Source organism: Sceloporus occidentalis, unplaced genomic scaffold (genome assembly GCF_023333645.1).
Source record: "Sceloporus occidentalis isolate IW3139 unplaced genomic scaffold, rSceOcc1.0.p SCAF_5, whole genome shotgun sequence".
NCBI classification, from domain to species: Eukaryota; Metazoa; Chordata; class Lepidosauria; order Squamata; family Phrynosomatidae; genus Sceloporus; species Sceloporus occidentalis.
In genome coordinates this window covers 125,276,452-125,301,185 of record NW_028316985.1, presented here as the reverse complement: position 1 = coordinate 125,301,185, position 24,734 = coordinate 125,276,452, and the positions used below count along the sequence as shown (strand labels likewise).

Here is a 24,734-nt window from a genome sequence, read left to right as displayed (position 1 = left end):
ATTATTTTAGAAGGAACCATGAGAGTTTGTCTGTATCTAGATATTATACTTTACATATGGCCTATTTCAGAGAAAAGATGTATTTTAAAGTAATGATAGTCTCTATTAAATTGTAAAAAAAAAGAAGATCATGAAATGAAAAAGCATCATAGTCCCTGTAAATATAAACTGTACTCTGTCTGTCCATCAGTATTCTGATACATCTCTACAGAACACAGCGCATGCATAAATTGTTTAGTCCTAAAGCAAGAGAGTCATGAATGCGTAAGATGCTTGCTAGATAAATATTTTTAAAGCAGTTTGCAAAAGGAAAAGCTAAAAAACAAACAAACTGCAAAACACTCAGCACATAAGTAACCCAGTGGCATTTTATCACTACATCCTTGCAATGTAAGTGCTGTAAGTGCTGTGTTAAATAATAAAAAAAGAAGGCAAGGAAAATATAAACAAAAAAAACAACAACCCTATTCCGTTTTCTGATCTACAACCAACTTAAACTATGATAGTAACTTTAACTGGCTCTTAAATTGTGAGGCAAACTCTTGGAATAAAATATCTTGCTCATTCCCTTTTTAGTATGTATGTTTTGTAAGCAGAAGCACATACAGCAAAAGCATAAAATGGCATATTGGATTCATCGTTTGGTACTTGTATTTTTTTCTTCTTTCCTTTATTTTTTTTTAAAAATGATTGAGAAATTATGCTAGGTTAAAGTCTCCAACTCCATATTGTGTGGGGAGGGATAGGGATGAGAAAATGCTCAGCACAACTTATTCCTCCTTCCCTAGTAACACCAGAATTATACGAAATGAAAATAATTATGCATATTTGCTTACTTTTCACAACTTCTGAGTACTGAGGTCTTCTTGTGGCTGAATTTGGGCAAGCTATCTTTGTACAGAGTCTTGACATATAGACCAGTCAATAGACAAATATGATATGCACAGTCAGGATTACATTCTGGAGGGTTTGGGCTACTATATAGCAGGAATGGGGAGCCTGTGACCTTCCATCAGCCCACCTAGCACAGGTAATGTCGGGGATTAAGAGAGCTGGAGTCCAACAATATTCAGGGACCACAGGTTCCCCATTCTTGACCCACAGTTTGTGCCGTTTGATTATTGTAAGAAGGCTACAAAATACACAATCTTCAGTCAGTTCCTGCTCCTAGCTTTCTGTGTTTCAGAGGGCTGATCTAAACATTCAGATATAGCCTTGTGGTATTAATCTTCATAGCCATATTGTAGTTCAAAATGCAGGTGGGAGGTTACAAATTTTAATGCTCCTCCAAAAGAAGTTTTTGTATGTAAATGGAAATCTAGCATGCTGAAGGGGTGAAGAAGATATCCCAATCTTCCCTCTGATATGTTAGCTTTTATGCTTGAAGGTGTCTTTTGTATCACTTGGGGAGAGCAATTCAGACCTCAGCCTACTACCTGCATTCATAAATTGTACATAGGGGGGCTCATATGAACATTGAAAACCATAATAAATATAATGAACTTTGAAAAGAGCACAATTAGCAAGATTTTGACAGATAAATGAATTGCAGAAACAACATGTTGCTGCACTCATTTTTAAAACAAAACAAAACATTACCCAATGCACAAAATGAAAATGGCAAAGCAAACAGCAGCATCTTAAATTAAATTACATTAAAAACACAGTCCAGCTCTTGTGTTTATTATATGCAATAAAACTGTGAAATTAGGCTGACAATTCACTAAGAGCCAAGATTGATGTGAAATAGCATATTATTAAGGAACCTGTTAGGGGCAGGATCACAGAAAGGTTGCTACCTTCCCCCCAATGCTATATTTTAGCATTAAAAAGCATGTTCTGAACAGATCTCATTCAAGATAACATACAAAATGAATTCAACATTTTAAAGGCAAGTAACCCATTTTAAAAAAAAACCCTAAAAATCCTATCATGTGATTTTTAGAAGATTATCGCATGCACAAATAATTTGACTGCTCCCCAATGGGCTGCAGCTGGGTTGCGGGATGCAGGCGGGTATTATCGCTTGTAATTTGTTGCTGATTCCACTGGGCGATTGCAACCTGGATGCATCCTGGGTCCCAGGTATGGTTCAGAAGCCACTTTCCAAAGACAGAAAGCTCCCAGCTACAAAAAGCGGCCTCTGAAGCGCACTGGGGACTTGGGATGCAGTTGGGATGCAATTGCTGCAGAATCGACAGCTAATTATGAGCACTAATACCCACCTGCATCTCGCAACCTGCATGCATCCCATTTGGAAGCAGTCATGTTATTTGTCCATGTGACAGTCTTCTTAGTTTTACTTTGTTATTGTTAACTGCCGTCAAGTCAAGTTCAATTTATAGTGACCCTATGAAGGAGAGATCTCTAAGTAACCCTATCATCAACAGCCCCGCTCAGGTCTTGCAGACTCAGAGCTGTAGCTTCCTTGACTGAGTCTATCCACCTGTAATGCAATCTTCCTTTTTTAGTACTGCCTTCCACCTTGCCAAGCTTTATTGTCTTTTCTAGTGAGTCATATATTCTCATGATATGGTCAAAATGGCGGGTTACAGACCACCTCTTTGGGTCGGGCTGTACCCGCCCCTTTCCCCGCTGTATCGGGGCCTCAGTGTCCAGAGTGGCAGCCGCTGAGGCCCCGATCCGCCGCTTTTCGGGCTGTGGGGAAACGGCAAAAGGCCCCTTCCCCGCAGCCTGAAAAGGGTGTCCCTGTGGCTTCAAGCCCCAAGGACACCCCGCGGCGGCTCTCCTTTGGTCCGCTGGGCGCAGCCGTGTGAAAGCTGCGCCCAGCGGACCAAACCAGGAAGGAGCTCCGAAACGGAGCTCCTTCCTGCTCTGCGGAAAGGGCGCATTATGCGCCCTGGCGCGGAGCGAGGACATCACGTCGTATAGAGGCGGCGCGGTCGTGACGTCCTCATGGCAGCGGCCGTGCAGAACGGCTGCTGCCATTTTGTGCGTGTGGAGCGCGCACTAGGGTTAGGGGGGTGCGGAAGCATCACCCCTTTCTAACCCTAGTACGCGCTCCACGCGTACTTTCATGCCCGTCTGTAACGGGCCAATATGACAGTTTCAGTTTAGTCATCTTGGCTTCCAAGTAGAGCTCAGGTTTGATTTGCTCTATGACTCATTTTTTTGTCCTTTTAGAAAATGATAATTTGGTGGATGCAGTTAAATTTTCCCAAATTAGGTGTTGTCATCCATCTGAAAGTTGTTAATGTGCTACGAAAATAGATGCAGATACATCATCACAGTGACTGAGATGAATCAGTGTAAGGGATTTTCAGTTAATTAATCTGAGGCAAAAGTGATATTTTTCAGGGACTAGCTACAATGAGGCTAAACAATAATAGTAGTACAGTATTAGTAGTACTAAAAATTACACATTGGGTAATTTTAAAAAGTTTGTGATATGTTTCCTTAGTTTTGAACAAAATAGGATAAGAGATGTGGAGTAATTGGAATTAAATGTAAATTTAAAAAAGCATGGAAAAGAATAATATAAGGACATTCTGTCTGTAAGAATTGTGACAATGAAACAGAGATTGTTATAACCAAAGCAGCATGCTAGATTTCTTTTCATGAGAAGTATTTCATGTACAGCTAAATTACATGCACAAATTATTGAATATGAAGAGCCAGCATGGTGTAGTGGTTTGAGTGTTGGACTACAACACTGGAGACCAGGGTTCGGTTCCCGGCTCAGCCATAAAACCCCTGGGTGACCTTGGGCAAGTCACATGCTCTCAGCCTCAGGGGAAGGCAATGGCAAGCCTCCTCTGATCAAATCCTGTCAAGAAAACCCCATGATAGGTTCGTTTTAGGGTCACCATAAGTCGAAAACAACTTGAAGGCACACAATAGCAACAAAAACAACTATTGATAGATCATTGCTGAATGGTATTACTTAGTTTTATCCTTGGGTCAAAATCATGTAGATCTGCTAATGTGGTTACATGAGAGGTAGGAGCAGCCATAGTGATGGAAGAAGAGGTAGAGGAAGAGGGCTCCAACCCAACTATTTCATGACTACCTGGTGCTGGTGCTTCTCAGAAGCAATGTACTATATGGGAGAAGTGATTTGGACAAAATGCCTGTGCACAGGTGATTTCACAAGGCATTCTTCCCACAGTAACTGGCTCAAAGGACTCTTGAAACTAGGTGTGAAGAGGTGAAAAGTTATTAGCCTGACTAAAGTCAGTCAGTCTCAGACTTTGAAATGCCTGGGGGGGTGGTGGTCTATGGGGGAAATAATATAAAACTGGAAGCTCATCTGTTAACCAATAGGGCCAGTTAGAAATAGAAATAGGGACAGAGGCATATAGGAATGGGTTAAATCTCGAGAAGACATGTAGAAAGAGAAGGTTTTGATGGGGACCAGACAAGACCTTTAGTTTGACAAAGGATGAGTGTATGGAAAGAGTTCTGAGAAAATCCTTGATTTGTTTAGCCAATGTAATGCTAGTTGTTTAACTTGCATGTTATATGAGAAACCATTTTGTTGTTCAACCTCTCCGTCTGGATATATTCTATTTCTGATTTAGCAAGCAATTAGGTCATGCGCTACCACACCGAACACATCAGTAAATACACCTCTTTGTCCAGGCTAGTAGCCACCCTAGGGACTGAGCACCAGATCTAGGCTGGGATTTTAGAGGTAAAAGGGCAAGGTGAGAAATGGGAGCCCAAGTGTTGGAACAGTGAGGACAGTTTGGAGAGGGGATCTGTCACACTAGGCATTCATGAAATAAATGGCTCAGAGCCAGCTGCTGCCTCCTCTCATCACTACTCTGATTATCCAAGCAAGTTCACAAGTATGCAGATTGTCAAAGCACTTGCAAAATGTTTTGTTCTGTTAGTGGTTTGTCAAATAAGATCCTGGCCTTGCTCAAATACATCAGACTTGTAAACTATAGTATTATATAAGAACCTTTTCCTATAGGAAACTGTACAATTCCTGTATATCCATTATTGTTGCTGTTAACTGCCATCCAGACTTAAATAAATAAATAAATCAGCTAAGAATATGTCAGTTTCTAATAGCCCTTCATCCAAAAGGTATGGGAATTGTGCCTTCTTGTTCATTGTCACAGATATTTTATTGTTACCTTAAACAGTCAGTACCAGAAACTGACAAGTAGGTAAGACATACAGCGAGTAAGCTACTGATTTAGAGCACTTGCTACCTGTGGTTCAGCTTCCAGGTTTATTTTGAATGGATGCGGCTTCCCATCTTCTGATACTTGTGGAGACCACAATTTTGTCTCTCCTCTGCAGATGAAGAATGAAGAATGCGTTCAGTTGGTTTTTTTATGTGTGCAATCCTAAAATCCAAAATATTTTCCTTCCTTTTTTTTAGCACAGCACAAGACATTTTAAATCAAAGACTTCAAAGATTTAAAATGAAATTCTATTCATCTGGGCATAACCCCCATTGAATTCAGTGGATCTTACACCTGACTGCACACATACAGGACTGTGCTATTAAACTGCATATTTAATTTTACATAAAAAATAGATAGCATCAAACAAGCCAAATTATACTGCTAGAAAAGAAAAGAAAAAGGAGGAGGAAGCCCTTTGGTTTGTGTCTAGTTTATATGCTGACTCATAGCAAAATAAATACAGAAAGAACTATGAAATAATGATATGGTAATGTAATATGGTAATGTAAGACTCATTTATTATTTTATATTTATTTATGTATCTATATTTAGCTATAGGTAAAAACAGAAGGTGAAATAATCTGTGCTGAATAAGAATATATGGAATAAAATAGCTCAAGCAGGTAGGGCTAGCATGAAGACAAAAGTACATGATTCTGGGGTTGTCTACATGGTTAAAAAAAGACCCTAACTTTGAATTGGCAGCGATCCAGACATGTGACATTCTGACCAATTCACAGAAGGTGCAAGGCTTTTAGGTACCTGAGTGAAGACTTTAATGCACAGGAAAAAAATCTCATTTTTTCCTGATTTTCTTGGAAAATTCAGATGAGTAGATTTGTGACCATTGGACTCACACTGGCAGCAGTTAGGGGCTTGTGATGGTTGGGATGAGACAGACAGGGTCATTGCAAATCTGGAAAACTTGGGGCCCACCCAAATTTTATGGTAAGTGTAGACTTGCCCTGCCCTGCGTCTTGCATTATTGTTAAGATGAAGGCAAACTGGTGGCATTTCCTTAAGATGTGACTTGAGCTATGATTAACCACAAACTACAATTGTATTTAAAATGTGTTAAGACAAAACCAAAACCAATAAAATGCACTGGTTTATGTTTTCCTGAATAATAGTACAGTGAAACTTGAACTATCAACCTTTGGGCTGGAGACTTCTTTTCTACCAGTGTGCCTTGCACTTATCATATATGTGTACTTCATGTTCTTATATCTCCAGAGTCAAGAAATATGTATTGTAGGGATAGGGAATGTGAATGGAACAGCCACCCCCCCATCCTGCTATATTATTTGCATGACAATGAACATAACTGAAAGACAATAGTGAGTCTTAAATATTTATGGGAAACACATAATCCATTACTTCATTTCAGATATTGTGAAATCATACCTTTCAATCTTCAAACACAGCTGATGTGAGGCTGCTTTAATTCTCTCCTGTGCATCATTGTGAGTCATGTTCTCTGTGCTATAGCCATCAATAGCTATAATGATGTCACCGGGACATAGATTTGCTTGTGAAGCTTTGCTTCCCGGAGTAATCTGAAATAAATAAATAAATAAATAAATAAATAAATAAATAAATAACCCTCCTAAACTATTTGTTGACCTATCAATCCTCACTTCAGGATTCATATTAATAACATTGCCTGTGCTGTGTAAACTGGTCTTCTTTACTAAACAAATATAATGTTTCAATGTTATGAGAAAGTAAATTCCACTAATATTGAAGAACTTCCACCTATGTAGCTTTGAGCTAGGAATTAAGAAGCAAACTACTTATGTTTTAAATTAACACAACCTCTGACTACTTCATTTAGCATGACTTTCTTCCATCTTAAAAACAAAACAAAACAATCTAACTGAAGTTAAATATTTTCCTGTAATGTACAGAAAGAAAAGCTCCTCACTGAATTCAGGGGAGGGAGGGGATCAATTTACTGTACAACCAGTATGTACTGTAAGTGGATTGGAAACTTTCATTAAAGTGAAGTCTGCACTATCTTAACTCTTCAGCATCTGCAGTAAGGGGGTGGTTGTGGGCAGAGAGAGGGGATTATGCTACCCACTATATGAGCTCCCTCCAACAATGATCCTACAAAAAGATTATAAAACCATTAGCCCAGCAGTGATGTTCCTGCTAGCTGCCATGCTTTACACTAGCATCCTAAATTCTTGCACAGCACCATAATCACCTGCAGTGCTAGCATAATATCCGGCATCCTCCATGATCGTGAAGCTGCATACTATTGTTCAGTAGAAGCTTATGTACAGTATTGAGGAATCACAGCTTAAAAGTAAATGCAAACCAAACTGTAACATTTTGTTGCTGTTGTTAATTGCCATCAAGTTGATTTCAATTTATACAGAGACCCTATGAATGAGACCCCTCCTATTACCAACAGCCCTGATAACCTGCACCTGTAATGTGGCCTCCCTCTTTTCTGACTGCCTCCTACTTTACCAAACATTATGATATTTTCTAATGAATCCTGTCTTCTCACAATTTGTGTAAAGTATTATAGTCCCAGTTTACTTATTTGACTTCTAGGAAGCTGTTGTTGTGTGCCTCTGAGTAATTTCTGACTTATGGTGACCCTAAGACAAATTTATCACTTTTTTTTGGGCAAGGTTTGTTTAGAGGGGGTTTGCCATTGCCATCTTCTGAGACTGAGAGAGTGTGACTTGCTGAAGATCACCCAATGGGTTTTTTTATCCTTGAGGGAGATTGCCAGAATTATACTCCAATGCTCAAAACACTAGCGTGCAGACTTAGGCGGGTTACAGACCGCCATTAAAGTACAGAGTCAGTCCGTACTACGGTTAGGAAGGTGCGGTGCTTCCGCACCCCCCTAACCCTAGTACGGACTGAGTCCATACAAAATGGTGGCTCCCCTTCCACATGGGGGCTGCCATGACGACGTCACGACCGCGCCGCCTCTATACGGGGCGGCGCGGATGTGACATCGTCGGTCCACACCAGGGCGCTTAGTGCGCCCTTTGCGCGGACCAGGAAGGAGCTCCGTTTCGGAGCTCCTTCCTGGTTTGCGGCACCGCTTTGCGTTGCTGGGCGCAGCCTTCAGACGGCTGCACCCAGCGAAGCAAGGGAGAAAGGGGCCAAGCGGCCCCTTTCTCCTCCTCCCCACCGCCGCGGGGTGTCCTTGGGGCTTGAAGCCCCAAGGACACCCCTTTCCAGGCTGCGGGGAAGGAGCCTTTTGCTGCTTCCCAGCAGCCTGAAAAGCGGCGGATCGGGGCCTCAGCGGCTGCCGTTCTGGCAGCTGAGGCCCCGATACACCGGGGAAAGGGGCGGATACAGCCCGCCCCAAATGGGCGGTCTGTAACCTGCCTTAATTTGCTTTAAGATCTACTCATTTTTCACAGTCCATGGTATCCATACTCTCCTCCAGCAACACATTTCAAATGATTCCCTTCATATCAGCTTCCTTCACCTCTCACAATCACACATAGAAACTGGAAATATCACAATCCTGATCTTGTTATTCAGTGATATATCTTTACACTTAAGGATCTCATCTAGTTCTTTTATAGCTGCCCTTCCAAGACTTAGAGCCTTATTGCATTACAAAAGAAAGCCAAAAGGTAGCAAGAGAGAAGCAGCTTTCTTCTTGCCTCGCTGCACATTGTTGTGGAACTTCCATTCTCCTTCCAGAGGGAGATGGTTGTAAAAGAATTCCTTTTATCAAAACAGATTTTTCCAATGTGACAAAATACACACTTTTACAATCATCTCCCTCAAGGAAAAAATAGAAGTGCTTCAATGGCATGCGGAGAGGCAAGCAGAAAGTTGCTTCTCTCTTGATGCCCCTTTGTCATGTGATAAGGCTCCTAGTCTTTTTCTGATTTCTTGACTACGACTTCCATTTTGATTCATGATTGAACAAAATTATAGAAAATGTTTAAATATTTTAACATCTTCAGCACCTGCTTTAAAGTTATGTAAACCATGGGTGGTCTTTATTTGTATTTTCATAATGTTCAACCATAATCTTGCTTTTTGCATTTTCCTCCTTAACTTTCTTCAATATCTGTTCAAAGTCTGTTTTCTGTTATTAGTATGGCATCATCTGCATATATTAAATCATTGATGTTCCTTCCACCAATTTTTAAGCCTCTTAGTTCACACATAAATTATGATGGGGAAATCAGAGGGGCTATTCATAAGATCCACAAGGCTCCTTCCTGGCTTCCCACAAGTTTAGCAAAATCATGGCACCTTTTATGTCCTTGGGTTGGATACACCGCTATCATTCTGTAGTGTGAAAGGGCCCAGGCTGGGGAAGGATGTTCTACAGCATGCACTGATCATGCATGTCCTGTGCAGTAAATGTTATGACCGAGTCACTGAACTACTAGTCCATCTAGCTTTGTAATTACAACATATCCGCTCAAATGAATCATTGGCGCGTTACAGACTGCCTAAAATGGGCGGTCTTGCGCCGCTGCCGGTTGTTGTGTCTGGGAACCGCAGCAGCCAAACCGTGCGGTCCCAGCAAGTCTTAGTGTGTGCTGGGGGGGAATTTGGACAATTCACTGAGTGGTGGCAGCGGAAAAATAGTTCTTTTAAGGGACTCCCTGAGAGTAAGGGCCACGCACAGGGCATTGCTCTCAAGGAACCATCACAGGGGGTGTTATCCTTTTTCAACCATGCAACTAGCTTCTCCTAGGAATTTATTCCTTCTGCTTTTGATCTAGTGAAAGATAATGTTTAAGTACATAGATGCTAATCCTTTTCTAGGCTGCCTTTAAGAATTCCAGGAATCTCTCTCTGTTGTAGAAGCAGACGTGCACCAACACAACTCTGCAATACAGACTGGTGGAAACTGTTTTTAGTGTGAGATATCATTGTTGTTTGTAAATGCAGTGTTTCTGGATATTCTGGATAAGTTTTGCTCTAAAGTGCCTTCCACATTTCTTTTTGGCAAATAGTTTTTATTATTTAAGACATCTTGTTGATATCATAGCGTAACAGCTACCATATATAGTAATTTCAAATACATTTAACCCCTTCTCCCCCTCCCCCCCAAATATTGTCCTTCTGCTATTCATATTGGATTAAGCCTTCCACATTTTAAATAGTTAAAATGGTTTCCAAAACTGTGTGGTCCAGTAAATGGACAAAACAAAGATAGAGTCTCCTTTGGATCCACTTTTAAATTATACTTTACGAAATAGTTGAACTGTAATGAGGAATCCTTAGAGGAGAGTCCTGAAATACCACAGTACAACGTATTGCACAATACATGACAATTGCATATGAGAAATTTAATATGGTGCAGCCATTACTAGAATGTGTTAATTTGGAGTATGCACAGGAGCTTGACATGGCAGGAGAAATGAAACAAGCAAGAATATCTCATATATGCAAAGCGTGTATGTCAGGTTCAAACCTAATTTCTTTGTGATATATTCACTCTGTTTGCAAATAATTAAAAATTCACATCATTAAACTGCTATGCAGAGTAATATGTCAGCCTCACTTTGATTTAAGAGTGTCAGGTTTACTGATTTATGACTATGGCCCACAATCAGATACAAGAACTCAGTTTATTGTATTAGCATAGCAAACAGCTTTTTCTTAAACAAATATTGCAATACAATAAGGCAGAATAAAATTTTCATGGAAAATTAGAATACATTATGCCAATATATCCATATACAATTCAGATTCATGAAGGTCACCAGATATAATGCTGCAGGTGAGAGCAGCGTATGTGCACATCCCATGTTACCTTACTAAAAGGAAAGTGATGGCATTACTGTTTTTTTCACATTTGTACTATGTATTCATAGCATCTGGATGAAATTCTACCAAAGCCTCAGGGAGTCTGACCTGTCTGAAGCCAACACATCAGAGGGACATCTCGACATAGGTCTCAGCACAAAGGTCACTACTAAACCATAAAAACCAAATTTTGATGGTAAAAGGCCATTTCACTGGGGAAAGATAGCAGGTGATAACACAGCAACCTTCAATATTTCTGCCTTTGTAAAGGTCACCCCATAATCCCTGCTTCTATCCAACTTTTCTTTGTTAGTCATTGAACTCAGCTGTTCCTTCCTCTGTTCCAGTTCGCAATCCTTCTGGAGTGTCTTTCTTGCACCATTATATCTGGAGTAATCTTTCTTACATGCCCAGCTGTTACTGCTGGTCTCTTCCCAGTTCTAGCAGGATGCTGCAGTTGAAGTCAAAGCAACTTCTACTTCTGGGGTGTGTGGATGCATGTCTGTATATGCATGTTATGTGTCCCCTTGTTGTTTATGCTGTCTCATCAGTTACCAGTTACTACACTTGTCCCTACACATTTGCAGCTTTGACTTTTGCAGATTTGATTATTCATGGATTTCATTAATATGTTCTCTCTAGGAATATCCTCCAGTGGAACTCTATGGCCAACTTTAACCAAAGGTTGCACTGAGGGACCTAGAGATTCCTAGAGAGAATACTCCACTAGGTATTTGTAGCTCCTCCAGTGCAATTCTATGGGCAATGTCTGGCAGATGCTAACCACAGAGTTGCCCTGGAGGACCTGGAGATTCCTAGAGAGGTGTTCTGTCAGGTAAAAACACAGTGGTTTTGTAATTTGTGGGTTTTCCACATTCATGGGGGGGTCCTGTGCCCCTAATCCCAGCAAATGTAGAGGGACAAGTGTATATTTTGATTGCCCAAGAATCGCTTGAAGTTCCTGAGTCTTGGTAGGCCAGTCCAGCATAGAAACTTATAAAGAGGATAATTCTTACAACAAAAAATTTGATCAGAGGAAATTAGGCAAGATATTGATTATAGGATGCACTGTATAGTATTTGTGTACCTAGGAAATGAAGACTTCAGTCCTAAACACATTTACAGTCGGACCCCCGTCTCTGTGGAGGATCCATTCCAGCCCCCCCCCCCCCCCGGATACCAATATCTGTGCCTGCTAAGATCCTGTTTTTCTAATGCCAACGCAGCACACACCATCATTAAGAAGAACTTGCTGTCTGCAGATGGTTAAATCCGTAGATGGCAAGTCCATTGATACAGAGGGCAGACTGTACTAACAGGACTTCAAAAGATAGTCACAGTTAAAGCACAAAGTCACCAAGTCAGTTACTGTTACAGTTGGAATGTTAATAAATAACTCTTTGCATTCTCATTTTTCAAAAGGAATGGGGTCCTGGACACTTGTGGCACCCAGTACTGTGGGAAAAGGGACTATTTGTGATGGCCTCGACATGAAAGAGACCAGAGATCTTTATGTCTGGTGCAATGCACCATGTCATCATACATGAGGGGGGCAGAGTCATTGGCATCCCCCTTCATGTGCCTTTTTGCAAATTCTGAAGCATGACCCACCCTCTGTAGTGTGAGCTATCCAAGAAGGTATTTCCTTAATACATGTTCCTCCTGTTGAAGATGCTAAACTCATTTTATTGACTGCAATTTGGTTCTTTCTAACTCACCATCCTGAGAGGGTCACCTCAGCTGTGAATGGAAGAAAGACTCTAACAAGTCTTTCATTCCAATAATAATCTCTCATGATCCTTCCCCTCTAAGAACCAATAGCTGAGTGACTGGCATTGGTCCATGACTTTGATTCTTGTTTACCTTGGTTTTAGCATATCAGTATATCATTTTAGTATTTTAGCATTTCATAATGTTCTCTTTTATTGTTTGTTCTTGATTGTATATGTTCTGATGTATCAGCCTTTGGTGAAAAGGGCGTTATAAATAAACATCATCATCATCATTTGTGTAATCCTGAGCTAAAGGACTGTAACGGCTCCTCTGCTGTAGAACTCACCACCAAAAAGGTTATGGTACAGCAATGATGTGTGTCCATTTTTGATGTAAAAGGCTTGGGAAGGCCCCAAACTCTAGCCAATTCCATTTCAGACCACAGCCTTGAAAATACTAAAATCTGCTAGCTCACAAACATTTTGCTGCTCATAATATTCTGCTTGGCAGTGTTTGATTATGTACTGTAACAATAGCTACCATTTTATAAATCCAGCTTCCCACTGTCACTGTAACATATGCTTCAACTGTCATGAATTGGCAGGGCCAGTCCTAATTAATCCTCTGTCATCCTACTTTTCCAGATACTTTTAAATTGTCCCAGTTTCTCTTTCTTCCTCCCACTTCCCACTTTGTCCTCTGCTTTCTTCTATTGCTGAAAATTGACCTCAGAGTACAAAAACAGTTTGTACTCAATTTGCTCAGCAGTCAGGAGATAAGAGAAAGGGTCAGAATCTTGTTCCCTGTAGACTCAGGCAAAAGCAAACTGCTGTAGCCCCTATTAGCTTGAACACTCTTCCTAATTTTCAACGTTTGTCATCGTGATCACATTCTGATGGTTACACAGGTCCAAGTTTTCATCTGTGAAATACTGGAAGGTATGTTGTAATCATTATTCATTGAATAAGAATCTTAAAGTATTTATCTCTTTTGGTGCCTTGATTGATCCACAATCTGTTTTTCTTGCATTTGCTCCATTTATTTCAGTGGCCCCAAAGTACTGCAGTAGATTTAAGATTGTGATGTGGTTCAATCAACTTCTATACTTAGCATCTTTGGATTATCTGAGGTTTTACATTTACTTGAAGCCTTCCAGAAGGTTGTCTTACTGAGTTTGGCATGGATAACAGAGAGTGCTTAGGTATGACATCAGTTCTCTTGATAAGCAGTTGGTGATCTCTTCTATGCCTCCCTTATAAAGGGCTTTACCTGCTTGAAGAACTCACTACTTCATCAGCTACAAGAGTTGGGCAATTTTTGGCCTTCCAAATGGAGTTGGACATAAATTCCCAGCTTGCACAGCCAACATTAAGTAATTAGAGGGAACAAAAAAAAAGGTGGGGGGAGATTTTTATCTGATGCTGAGCTATATAGTTTGACTATTATCATGTTGAGGCCTGTGTTGGGGCCAGGGATAGCTATTGGGAGGTCCAAAATGAAGGCTTTATCCCCCTCCTCATGATAAGAATTCTGCCCCCATTGAAATGTGCCTTCATTCTCTAAATTTCTAGCATTGCTGAGAATGAGAGTAAAAATCATTCACATCTAGAACTTTTATATTTGCTGTATTTGCATTCCCTTGATAACTCTGGTTGCCCCTGTTCCTTGGAAGCCTAAACTATTTCTAAATGTTCAACTGAAGTTTTAAGTTATTTAAATGCTAGAAATTTAGGGACTGAAGGGAAAAAAAATCTGAGTCTGAGTTTTTATGGTAAGGGGTAATGTTCTCATTTTGCTCCCTCTTTAGCTACAATATTCCTGGCTTTTGCCCTGGGCAATGTGCTCTTTGGTGGGGTTCCTTCAGCAGGCTTACCTGATGCAGGGACGTAGCTAGGATTTTAGGAAGGGGGGGGGTCCAGACTAAGTGCCACCATTATAATGGGGCTTGAGTGCGGCGGTGCAGCAGCACACACCATTCATTTTTCTAATGGAAGGGGGGGTCCGTACCCCAAGATCCCCCCCCTTGGCTACGTCCCTGCCTGATGATGGAAATGAACTGAGCATCTGGGCAGATGTAGACACCTTTTAAATCTCTCATGATGCCCCGGACTGACATTGTGCCTGTGGCAAGATGGGAGATTAAAATAGCAGCTAGCTGTTATTGTTCAGAGTGCTGGGCCAGAAAAACAAAGTACTGTAAAATGGTCAGTCTTAGGTGATGGACGAAAACACCCAGCCCATTATTTAAGTCTGGCCTGAAAGATGGTCCAATGTAGCCTGTGAAGGTAGCTACATTGGTTCCTGGCTTCTGTGGTAGGTCCTTGACAGTTGCTCAAGGAAACCAGATACTATCCATAGTCATGTTGTTTTTATCACATTTTAATGGAAGAGTGGTATAGTTATTTAAGCTTTAACTTTGAAAGGCTTTGGTAACACAGGATACAGACCTCTTAAAAGACAAACTCGAATCACCAGCTTAGTATCATAAATGTCTTTATTTAGAAAAATGCAATAAATTGTAAAGTAATAGCAAAATGCAATAAGTTGTAAGTAAAAACTCTCAGAACTGAAATGTTAAATTTTACAATACAATGAAGCAGATTAAACAATCTTTTGGCAGGGAGGGCTTTAACCTGTCTGTGGCTCAACCCTAAGTCTTTAGATGTTCCACCATTAACTTTAGTAAAAACACTGTTCACTTCACTGAAGTGAATGGGAAAGCCCCAGGGCTTTAAAGCCCTATGCATGCATTGGCACTGACAGACTAAAGTCGCATGACAAGTTGAGCTCCTTGCAGGAAAGGTGGGATCATATCACTGTGACAACAACAATAACAATGTTTTTTCCCCTCTGTCCTCTGTTAGCATTTTGCCATCTTCTCCATGCAGTGGCCCTACCATTTCCTTCCTCTTCCTTTTGCTTTTGGATATGTCCACAGCAAAAGAAAGAAGAAGGAAACGGTAGGGCCACTGCGTGGAGAAGATGGCAAAATGCTAACAGAGGACAGAGAAAAGGCAGAATTACTCAACACTTTCTTTGCTTCAGTATTCTCAGAAAAGGCAAAGGGTGCTCAACCTGAGGATAATGGAGCAGAGGACAGAATAGGAGAATTTCAGCACAGAATAAGTAAAGAGATAGTACATGAATACCTGGTTAATCTAAATGAATATAAGTCTCCTGGACCAGATGAACTACATCCAAGGGTATTAAAAGAACTGGCTAATATAATATCGGAGCCATTGGCAATAATCTTTGAGGACTCCTGGAGAACAGGAGAAGTCCCCGCAGACTGGAGGAGGGCAAACGTTGTCCCCATCTTCAGAAAGGGAAAAAAGGAGGATCCCAATAATTATCTTCCAGTTAGTCTGACATCAATACCAGGAAAGATTCTGGAGCAGATCATTAAACAGAGAGTCTGTGAACATCTAGAAGGCAATTCCATAATCACAAAAAGTCAACATGGGTTTCAGAGAAACAAGTCATGCCAGACAAATCTAATCTCTTTTTTTGATAAAAGTACCAGTTTGGTAGATGAGGGGAATGCTGTGGATATAGTATATCTTGATTTCAGTAAGGCCTTTGACAAGGTTTCCCATGACATTCTTGCAAACAAGCTAGTGAAATGTGGTCTAGACAAAGTAACTGTTACATGGATTTGTAAATGGTTGACTGGCCGAACCCAGAGGGTGCTCAACAATGGCTCCTTTTCATATTGGTAGTTTTTTGTAATCTCAGTTTAATATTTGTGACTCAACACCACTTAAGTGTGATAGACATTATTAGACCTAGGTCAGGTAAGACCCACTCTAGATCAAGCCATAAAAATGTTACTGACTTGCCATACAGTTCTCAACACATTCCAGGTCAGACTGGTGACTTAATGTTTTGTCTATAATACTGAACTATAAGACTTATATGTGAAAAAAAAGGATCAAAGTGGTGTTACATAAAACAAATGTTAACATCAAACAGATGTGCTTACTAAATTACAAGATAGCCATCTTCAGATTTCCTTGTTTACGTAAACATGTCTTGCAATGTGTACTTGCTAATTAATGAGTCTTAGAGCTACCAATGTTACTTGTCTGACAGTGACTCAAATAACCAGACCATTTACTTTCTGGCAATTTACTATAAATGCAGGCCTTTCTTTGTTAATACAGCTTTAAACTGTACTGAGCGTATTGTAAACAAATGCAGACTAGAAGGCAGCTGTTACTAAAATACTTTTCCTGAGAGATAATGGAAAGTCTTTCCCCACTTGTAATGCCATAAAAGGCAAGAAGTGTTCAAAAACATTACTTATCTTCTATTGTGTTTAGTCATGCAGTCATTGTTTTCCTTTTTCTCCACTACTTCCCTATCAGAGGCCACACTGATGTTTCAGACCAGTTTAAGCAAACATCTGCGTACTGCCCCGATATATTATTAATCTGAAAAGTCAGTGTGGTATAGTGGTTTAAGTGTTGGATTGGACATCGCTCCCCACTCGGCCATGGAAACTTACTGGGTGACGCTGGGATTAGCCTCAAAGGAAAGCAAGGGCAAACCCTCTCTGAAGAAATTCTGCCAAGAAAATCCCATGATAGCGTCAATTTAGGATTGCCACAAGACAGAAATGACTTGAAGGCTCACAACAGCATTGTTGAATTCTTCTGAGTGAACAAAGTTCTGGTGAAGAACTGATTCCCACACCCACCCACACACATACAAGCCCAAAGTGTGACTGATAACAGTATTCACTCTGAAAAATGCCAGGAGGTGTCAATCACAGCTGTCTACACCTCGTCCTTCCATTATCCCATTATTAGATGTGACTGATTACTTGCCATTCCTCCACTACTGAAATTTCTGTGAGCTCTCTCATTAGAAAGGCTTTTAAAGTCAGATTGAAGTTGAATCTGGCCACAGTGGTGCGTGCCTTGGTTGCATCCTGTTCGGATTGTAATGTGCTCTATGTAGGGCTACCTTTGGAAAGTGCTCAGAAACACCAGTTGGCCCAAAAAGCTGCAGCCAGACTGTTAATTGTGGCTGGCTACAGGGAGCATACAATTCCTGTTCTGTAACAGCTCCACACTGGCTGCCAGTCCATTTCTGGGCACAATGCAAAGTACTGGGTTTGACTTTTAAAGCCCTATATGGGCTGTGCCCATTAGGTGCCTTAGAGGTCTATGATCATCTTGATTACTCTACTTCTGTCAGCAAGTCATAACATTTTTATGCCATCAGGCTTTTAAAAACTGACTGGGGTTTTAATGTTGTGCACTGCTGTTTTTAAGGTTTACATATGGTCTTTTAATGAACTTAATGTTTTTTAATGTTGAACGTTTTAACTTTATTAATTCTGAATCTCTTATATTTATATGTTTATTAATGACTTTGTTTATTTTTGATCTCCATTGTTATTTTAAAATGTTGCTAGCTGCCTTGAGCCCCCCTCTTGGGACAAAAGTTGGATATATGTGATTGCCTTAAATAATTAAATACATGGTGTGATATACGAAACATAGCCTAGAAAAATGTTTTGGATTACAGTTCTCAGAGTTCCTCAGATAGCATGGTCAGTAACCTTTGTGGCTACAGGTTTCTTGGGATCCATAGTCCAAACAAGTAACTTTCCCAAATTCTGAGCAGTAGTAGCCTCTAAATACAGAGCTTGAAAATGTTATTTCTTTAGACAACAATTCCCAGACTTTTTCAGTCTCTTTCAGTCAGGATGGCCAGTCAGATGGCCACTAAACATTCTGGAAGTTGTAACTTTTCCAAGCTTTGGTATGAACATAACAGGGCAGAGTACAACAACTAGATTACTGACTTGTGTACATTTTAAACCTGTGTTAAAGAATCATCAGTACCTGTTTGTCTGCTACTGACCACAGTTTAACATGTTCTTATTGGTATTCAATATGCAGCTTATACAACTTGGGACCATCTTCTCCTACACCAACCATCTAGGCCAATATAGTCTCCAGGAAGGTCTTCTCTGTACTGGCACACAACCTGTAGTATAAACTTTCCTCTGTGTTACAGCGGCCCTTAAATCTGGCACTGGCATTTCTTGAAAGTCTACATTTCCCCCTTGAATTCTCCCCAGGTCTGAGCTGTTTGGAATGATCCTAAATTATAGTACTGTATGATATTGTAGCAGACAGTTTCATTTTCCTTCTATACGTTGCTATAAAGCACTCTGGGATTTATAAAAGAGAAGAAGTATAGAAATTTCAACTAAATGAATATAAATATGACCATTAATTTATACAGTTTTCCCCAGAACAAATGCTCTGTTTTTGTTCTACACAAAATACACAAATATTGCAAATTTATGCCTAGAACTTCACAGAGATTGTTCATATCTTTACAAGGAGATGTAGCAAGAAGCACCAAGTAAAAAAAAAAGACTCCCCTTGCTTCTCTATTACAATTTTCTTCCTTTTGAAGTTACCTTTGAGGATTTTGTTGTAAGAGTTTGCATACTGTACAATGTGCAATTTAGTCCCTACTATGGAAGTTAAACAACTTCCTGCCACCCACATAAGGAAATACATACTTGGAGGTCTCCCTTGGAAGGCAGATGAATGTAAATTGTATATTAAAGGATTGGTTTTTTTAAAAATAACCTAAATGGTTTAATAAGAACCTGCAGGTTTATGGGATTTACAAAATATGACAGAAGCTGAGTCCATAATAGGAAAAAACAAATCCTAGAGCAAGGGTGGACAACTTGTGAACCTCCAAATGCCATGGCACTGCAATTCCCTGCATAGTTAATGGTGAAAAATCATGGCAGGTACTGCCTAGAAACATCTGGAGAGCAACAAATTGCCCAGTCCCATAGTAGAGTGACTCATTCACACTGTGGAGCTTTGAAAGCTTACAACATGTAATTGTACATTTTGGTTGGTCCCATAAAGGTATCATTGTTGGGTGGGTTTTTTTTATTTGCTCTGTGGCCGACACGGCTACCCCTGAATGTTTTTTATTTTCAATCACATTGTATACACTTTTTACAATATCCCAAATTTGTTGCCCAAGTCCTCTAGATATGGTGCTCCAGATGTTCTTGGACTGCGTCTCCCAGCTTTCCGTTGGCTGTTTTGGATAGGGCAGATAGGAGTTGGCTTCTGAAAACCTCTGGAGGGCCACACATTAGCCATCTTTGTACTTTAGTGACTCACAGCCAGTATATAGAGATGGGCCTTCCAGGTTCATCGTCAACAGTACAAAAACTCCAATTTTTCATTTATGTGTATGCGTGAGAGCCAAAGAGGAGTAGGCAAACTCACAGATGTGCTCAAATCTGGATTTACAGTCGGTCCTTCTTATACACGGATTTTTTATACACGGATTCAAGCATACACGGTTTGAAAATGTTCCAAAAAAGTATAAATTTACCTTGATTTTCCATTTTTTATAAGGGACACCATTTTGCTACGTCATTATATTTAATGGGACTTGAGCATACACGGATTTTGTTATACACGGGGGTTCTTGGTACCAAACCCCAGCGTATAACAAGGGTCCACTGTATCTTGTTTTCTGTAGGCATCTCTAACTTCTGCTTTGGGAATGGAGAAGGAAGGTAGTAAAGTAAATAGAGGTTGAGCCCATGAGTGAATCTATTAATTAAATCCAGCATTAAGAGGAGTTGTGGTACAATGTTTGGGTATAGGTTTGGAAGGGAGGTGGACAGAACATGGAAATCTCAAAGCCCCATAAAAGAGGGGATTGGGTTGGGTGGATGTTGAGAGATACAGAATTCCTCAAAGCACCTTATTGTAGCTATAAAAGAGATTGGGTTGGGTGGATGTTTGCTGAGAGATACAGAATTCCTTTTCCTCTGCTATCTAGGTGTGTTGCAAGAGGGAAAGAAATGGAAAAGGGAAACTTTTTTCTGTCTCTCACTCTCACCATCATGAGTTTAAACTCTAAACCATGACACACACGTACACAGCATGATAATATGGTGCCTGCTGTGTTTGGATGCAAGTCCCAAACCTAGCAGATAGCATTATTCGAAAATATTTTGGAGTATAAAAGAGAGAAAAAAAGGATATGTTAGTACCCAGCCAAAAGCCAACCGCCCAAACTTAAACTGTATGCATCTGCCATCTTCCTGGCACCATGAACAGAAACATTTCTTTAGGGTGGTAAGGCTACAACACATTTTATAGTTTTTTGTGGGTTTTTGGGCTATGTGGCCATGTTCTAGAAGAGTTTATTCCTGATATTTAGCCAGCATCTGTGGCTGGCATCTTCAGAGAATACTGGCATGGAAGAGAGTTGGATATATATATATACTGTGTGACCCTGGAGGAATGATTTCCATGTTAATCTGTGTTTTGTTCTATTGTTAATTCTCAGGCTATATAACTAGGAGATTGGGTTGGCTGGATGTTTGTTGAGGGGCTTTTGCCCTCAAATATCTTTTCATTTGACTGGTGCAAGGAGATGCCAAAACTAAGGCTACAACTCTATAACTTACCCCATGGGAGTACTGAATATACTCATGTATATGTCTAGAAATTTAGGTTAAAAATTTGGCCCCCAAAACCTGGGTTGACTTATCCATGGGTCAATGTAAGTACTGTATCTGAACTCTTATCTTAAAGAAGAAACCATCCCCTGGTGAAGTCCAGAGTATAATCTGTCCTGGAAGCACTGACCCCCTCTACTTTCTCATCCATCCAGCCTTAAGAGTTATGTCTGCTGGAATTTTCTAAGTTCTTTTACATTATTTTGCTTTGCTTCATCCTTTAAATCCTTTGCTATATGCCTTGAAGTTTTACCCTTGAAGTTTTACCCTTGACGTATCCATGGTCATAGCAAAATCCATAATTTTGGCACCAAAACCTGCCCTCGACTTATACACGATGTCAACTTATAGTTGAGTATATACAGTAAGTCCCATTTGGTTCAGTGGAACTTATTCCTGAGCATTTTAGGCACTCATGCCAACTAATTTATATTTAGACACACATAGAACAGTGTCACCAGATGTCCTCCTTTTCCAGGACACACCCAGTATTTCAACCTCCTGCCCAGAAAGAATTTCAGAATGCCCTCCATTTTGAGCACAACTAAGAAGCATGAATTTTACATATATGTGAGCGTTTTTAGCTTCTATTTAGTAATGTGTAATTGTGCTTCTGTGTAAAAGAAGGCATGAAGCTAAGCAGGGGCAAGTCTCGTTAGTCCTTGGATGGGAGATTGCCAATGAATACCAGGCAGTATAGGCTATGTTTCAGAGGAAGGAACTGGCAGAACCACCTCTGAGGATTACTTGCCTAAGAAAACCCCATGAAATTCAAGTCAACAGGTGGCTTGAAGGCACCTACGCATACACAGAAAGTAACCTCAACGGGAATATAATTTAAAGCAGAGGAGCATAAGGTGGGGATACATAGTCCTTTCCTTGCTCTACATTAATGCCCCACCAAAAAGGCTGCTTTGCTCCATGGGTCAAGGGTGCACAAGGGCAAGCATACTTTTGAAGCCACACCAGATGAAAGGTTCTGCGAGGTGAACTAATGTGAAAAAGAAACACTGATTGTTAAGTAAAGGATCAGGTATCCCCCTTCTTCTCCCTAACTACTTTTCTGCTCTAGATCTCCCCCACTTTGGGAATTTTTCTTCTTTGGAAGAGGTTGCACTGAGTACTACTTACATGCATCTGCAGTTCAAAATGCAGGAGCCAGCTTCTCTGAGCAATGGCAACAACCCTATTCATACCCAGAGCTTAGGAAAACAGCTTTCCCACCACAACATTAGACCATGTATTTTATTATATGGGATTTGTACAAGTACAAGTAAATAAGTACGAGAGCCAGAGTTTGAGCACTGGACTATGGAGGCCAGGGTTCAAATCCCTGCTGAGCCATGGACACCCACTGGGTTGAACCAGGGCAAGTCACACTCTCTCAGCCTCAAAAGATGGCAAGGCAACCCCCCCCTCTGAAGAAAGACAACCTCATCATAGCCTTAGGGTTTCCATAAGTCACCTTGGTCAAGTCACACTCTCTCAGCCTCAGAGGATGGCAAGGGTAAAAACTCCTCTGAAGAAACTTTCCAAGAAACCCACATGACAGGATCGCCTGAGGGTCGCCATAAGTCAGAAACGACTTGAAGGCACACATCAACAACAACAACAACAACAACAAACAAGTAAATAATGCTAGACTTTCCATTTCTTTCTTTCTTTCCTTTTTTGCTTAACAATATATAAGGCTCAAGAACAAGAAAACCAGCATTCAACAGCATCCCAGGTTCTTAACTCTGTCATAATTCTTATTCCCCCAGCAAAGAAGTAAAGGAAGGGATGAGAAAGGAAGGGAAAGGGAGAAGGAAAGAAAGAAAAAGAAAGAAAAGGAAGGGGAGAAAAAGGAGGGAAGGGAAAGGATGAAAAAGAAATAAAGCAAGAGGGAAGGGGAAAGGGAAGGGAGAAAAAGAAGGAAGGAAGGAAGGAAGGAGAATGGGAAATGAGAAAAAAGGAAGGAAGGAAGGAAGGAAGGAAAAAAGAGGGAAAGGGAAGGGAGAAGAAAGGGAGGGAGGGAAAGGGAGGGAGGAAGTAGGGGAAGGGAAGAGAAAGGGAAGAACGAAGGAAGGGAGGGGGAGGGGGAAAGGGGAAGGAGAAAGAAGGAAGGAAGGAAAAAATAAAGAAAGGGGAAGGGAGAAAGAACGAAGGGAGAAAAGAAAGAAAGGAAAAGAAGAGAAAGGGAGAAAAAGAAGGAAGGAAGGAAGGAAGGAAGGAAGGAAGGAAGGAAGGAAGGGAAAGGGAACGGGAAAGGGAAAGGGAAAGGGAAGGGGAAGGGGAAAGGGAAAGAAAGGGAAGGAAAGGGAATTAAAAAAAAAAAGGAGGGGGGGGGGTGCCTGGAAGGGACCTACCCTGGAGATGAGGAGGGGCTGGTTGAAGTCTGTCCCTCCAGTCAGCCTGAAGCCCCATGGCGCTGGTCCTGGGAGGAGGACGTTTTGGGGCATTTCCAGCCCTTTCCTGGCCCTGTATTATTTAGCCTTTTGCTTCCAAAGGGGCTTCTCCTTCCTCCTCCTTCTCCTGTGTCCTTGGGGTGCTGCTGGGCTGTCCTTCCCTCCCTGCCTGCCAGCCCTCCTTTATCCCCTTCGCCCTCCACTCTCCCGCCTCCCTCCCTCCCTCCCTCCCTCCTTCTCAAGGGAAGCGCCCACTGGGGTCCATGGAGCCCCAGCCCAGGCTCTCTCTCTCTGGAGGCTCCCAAAGGCTCTTTGCCTTCAGGGGTCCTGGAGGAGCCTGCTCCTCTCCCTCAGCATCCTCTTGAAGGGAATCTGGTTACAAAAAGTCCCTTCAAGTGGACGCCCTCCTTTCTTGAGGCAGGGAAGAGGATTTAGTAGGGCTTCTCTCTTGGCCACTCACTCCACTGCTGCTGCCTCCATGGCATTTATTAAAAACTTATGGTGATCCTATCATGGGGCTTTCTTGGCAGGTTTTTTCAGAAGAGGGTTTGCCATGGCCATCCTCTGAGGCTGAGAGAGTGTGGCTCGTCCAAAGTTACTTATAGTGACCCTATCATGGGGTTTTATTGGCAGGTTTCTTCAGAGAAGGTTTGGCATTGCCATCCTCTGAGGCCGAGAGAGTGTGACTTGCCCAAGATCACCCAGTGGGTTTACATGGCTGAGACAGTATTTGAACCCTGGTCTCCAGAATCATAGTCCTACGCTCAAACCACAAACAATCCCTCAAATTGATTCAGGGAGATCAGGTGTCCTAACCACAAAGGAGGACAAGACACCATAAAATATCAGACATTGAAGGGGAAAATGTAGGACATTACATAATAAAAGCTAAAAACACTCATAGAAATACACATTCATGCTTCTTAATCATGCTCAAAATGTAGGATATTTTGGAATTCCTCCTGGACAGAAGGCTGTTTGGTCACAGCATGTGCCTCCATGTCATTGTTTTTAAACTTATGGTGACCTAAAGCCAACCCATCATAGGATTTTCTTGGCAAGTTTCATCAGAGGGGATTTGGCATTGTCATCTGAGACTGGGAGAGTGTGACTTGCCCAAGTTTACTTATGGTGACCCCAAGGCGACCCTATCATGGGATTTTTCTTGGCAAGTTTCTTCAG

The 24,734-nt window shown here is 41.1% G+C and overlaps 1 protein-coding gene across 2 annotated transcripts in view; it reads right to left on the bottom strand.

The window, feature by feature from the left end:
• The window catches only part of PDLIM3 (PDZ and LIM domain 3), a 36,194-nt gene extending 12,472 nt beyond the window's left edge, over nucleotides 1–23,722 (bottom strand). The window contains exons 1-3 of one of the 2 annotated variants that reach the window (XM_089525356.1): nucleotides 23,514–23,722; nucleotides 6,567–6,718; nucleotides 5,184–5,268 (exon numbers count right to left, since the gene is read on the bottom strand). In XM_089525356.1, coding sequence (XP_089381482.1) covers nucleotides 5,184–5,268; nucleotides 6,567–6,718; nucleotides 23,514–23,606 — 330 coding nt within the window. In that variant the 5' untranslated portion in view covers nucleotides 23,607–23,722. The remainder of the gene's footprint in view (nucleotides 1–5,183; nucleotides 5,269–6,566; nucleotides 6,719–23,513) is intronic. The other variant, XM_089525355.1, reaches the window with a different exon arrangement.
• Nucleotides 23,723–24,734: the final 1,012 nt, after the last annotated feature.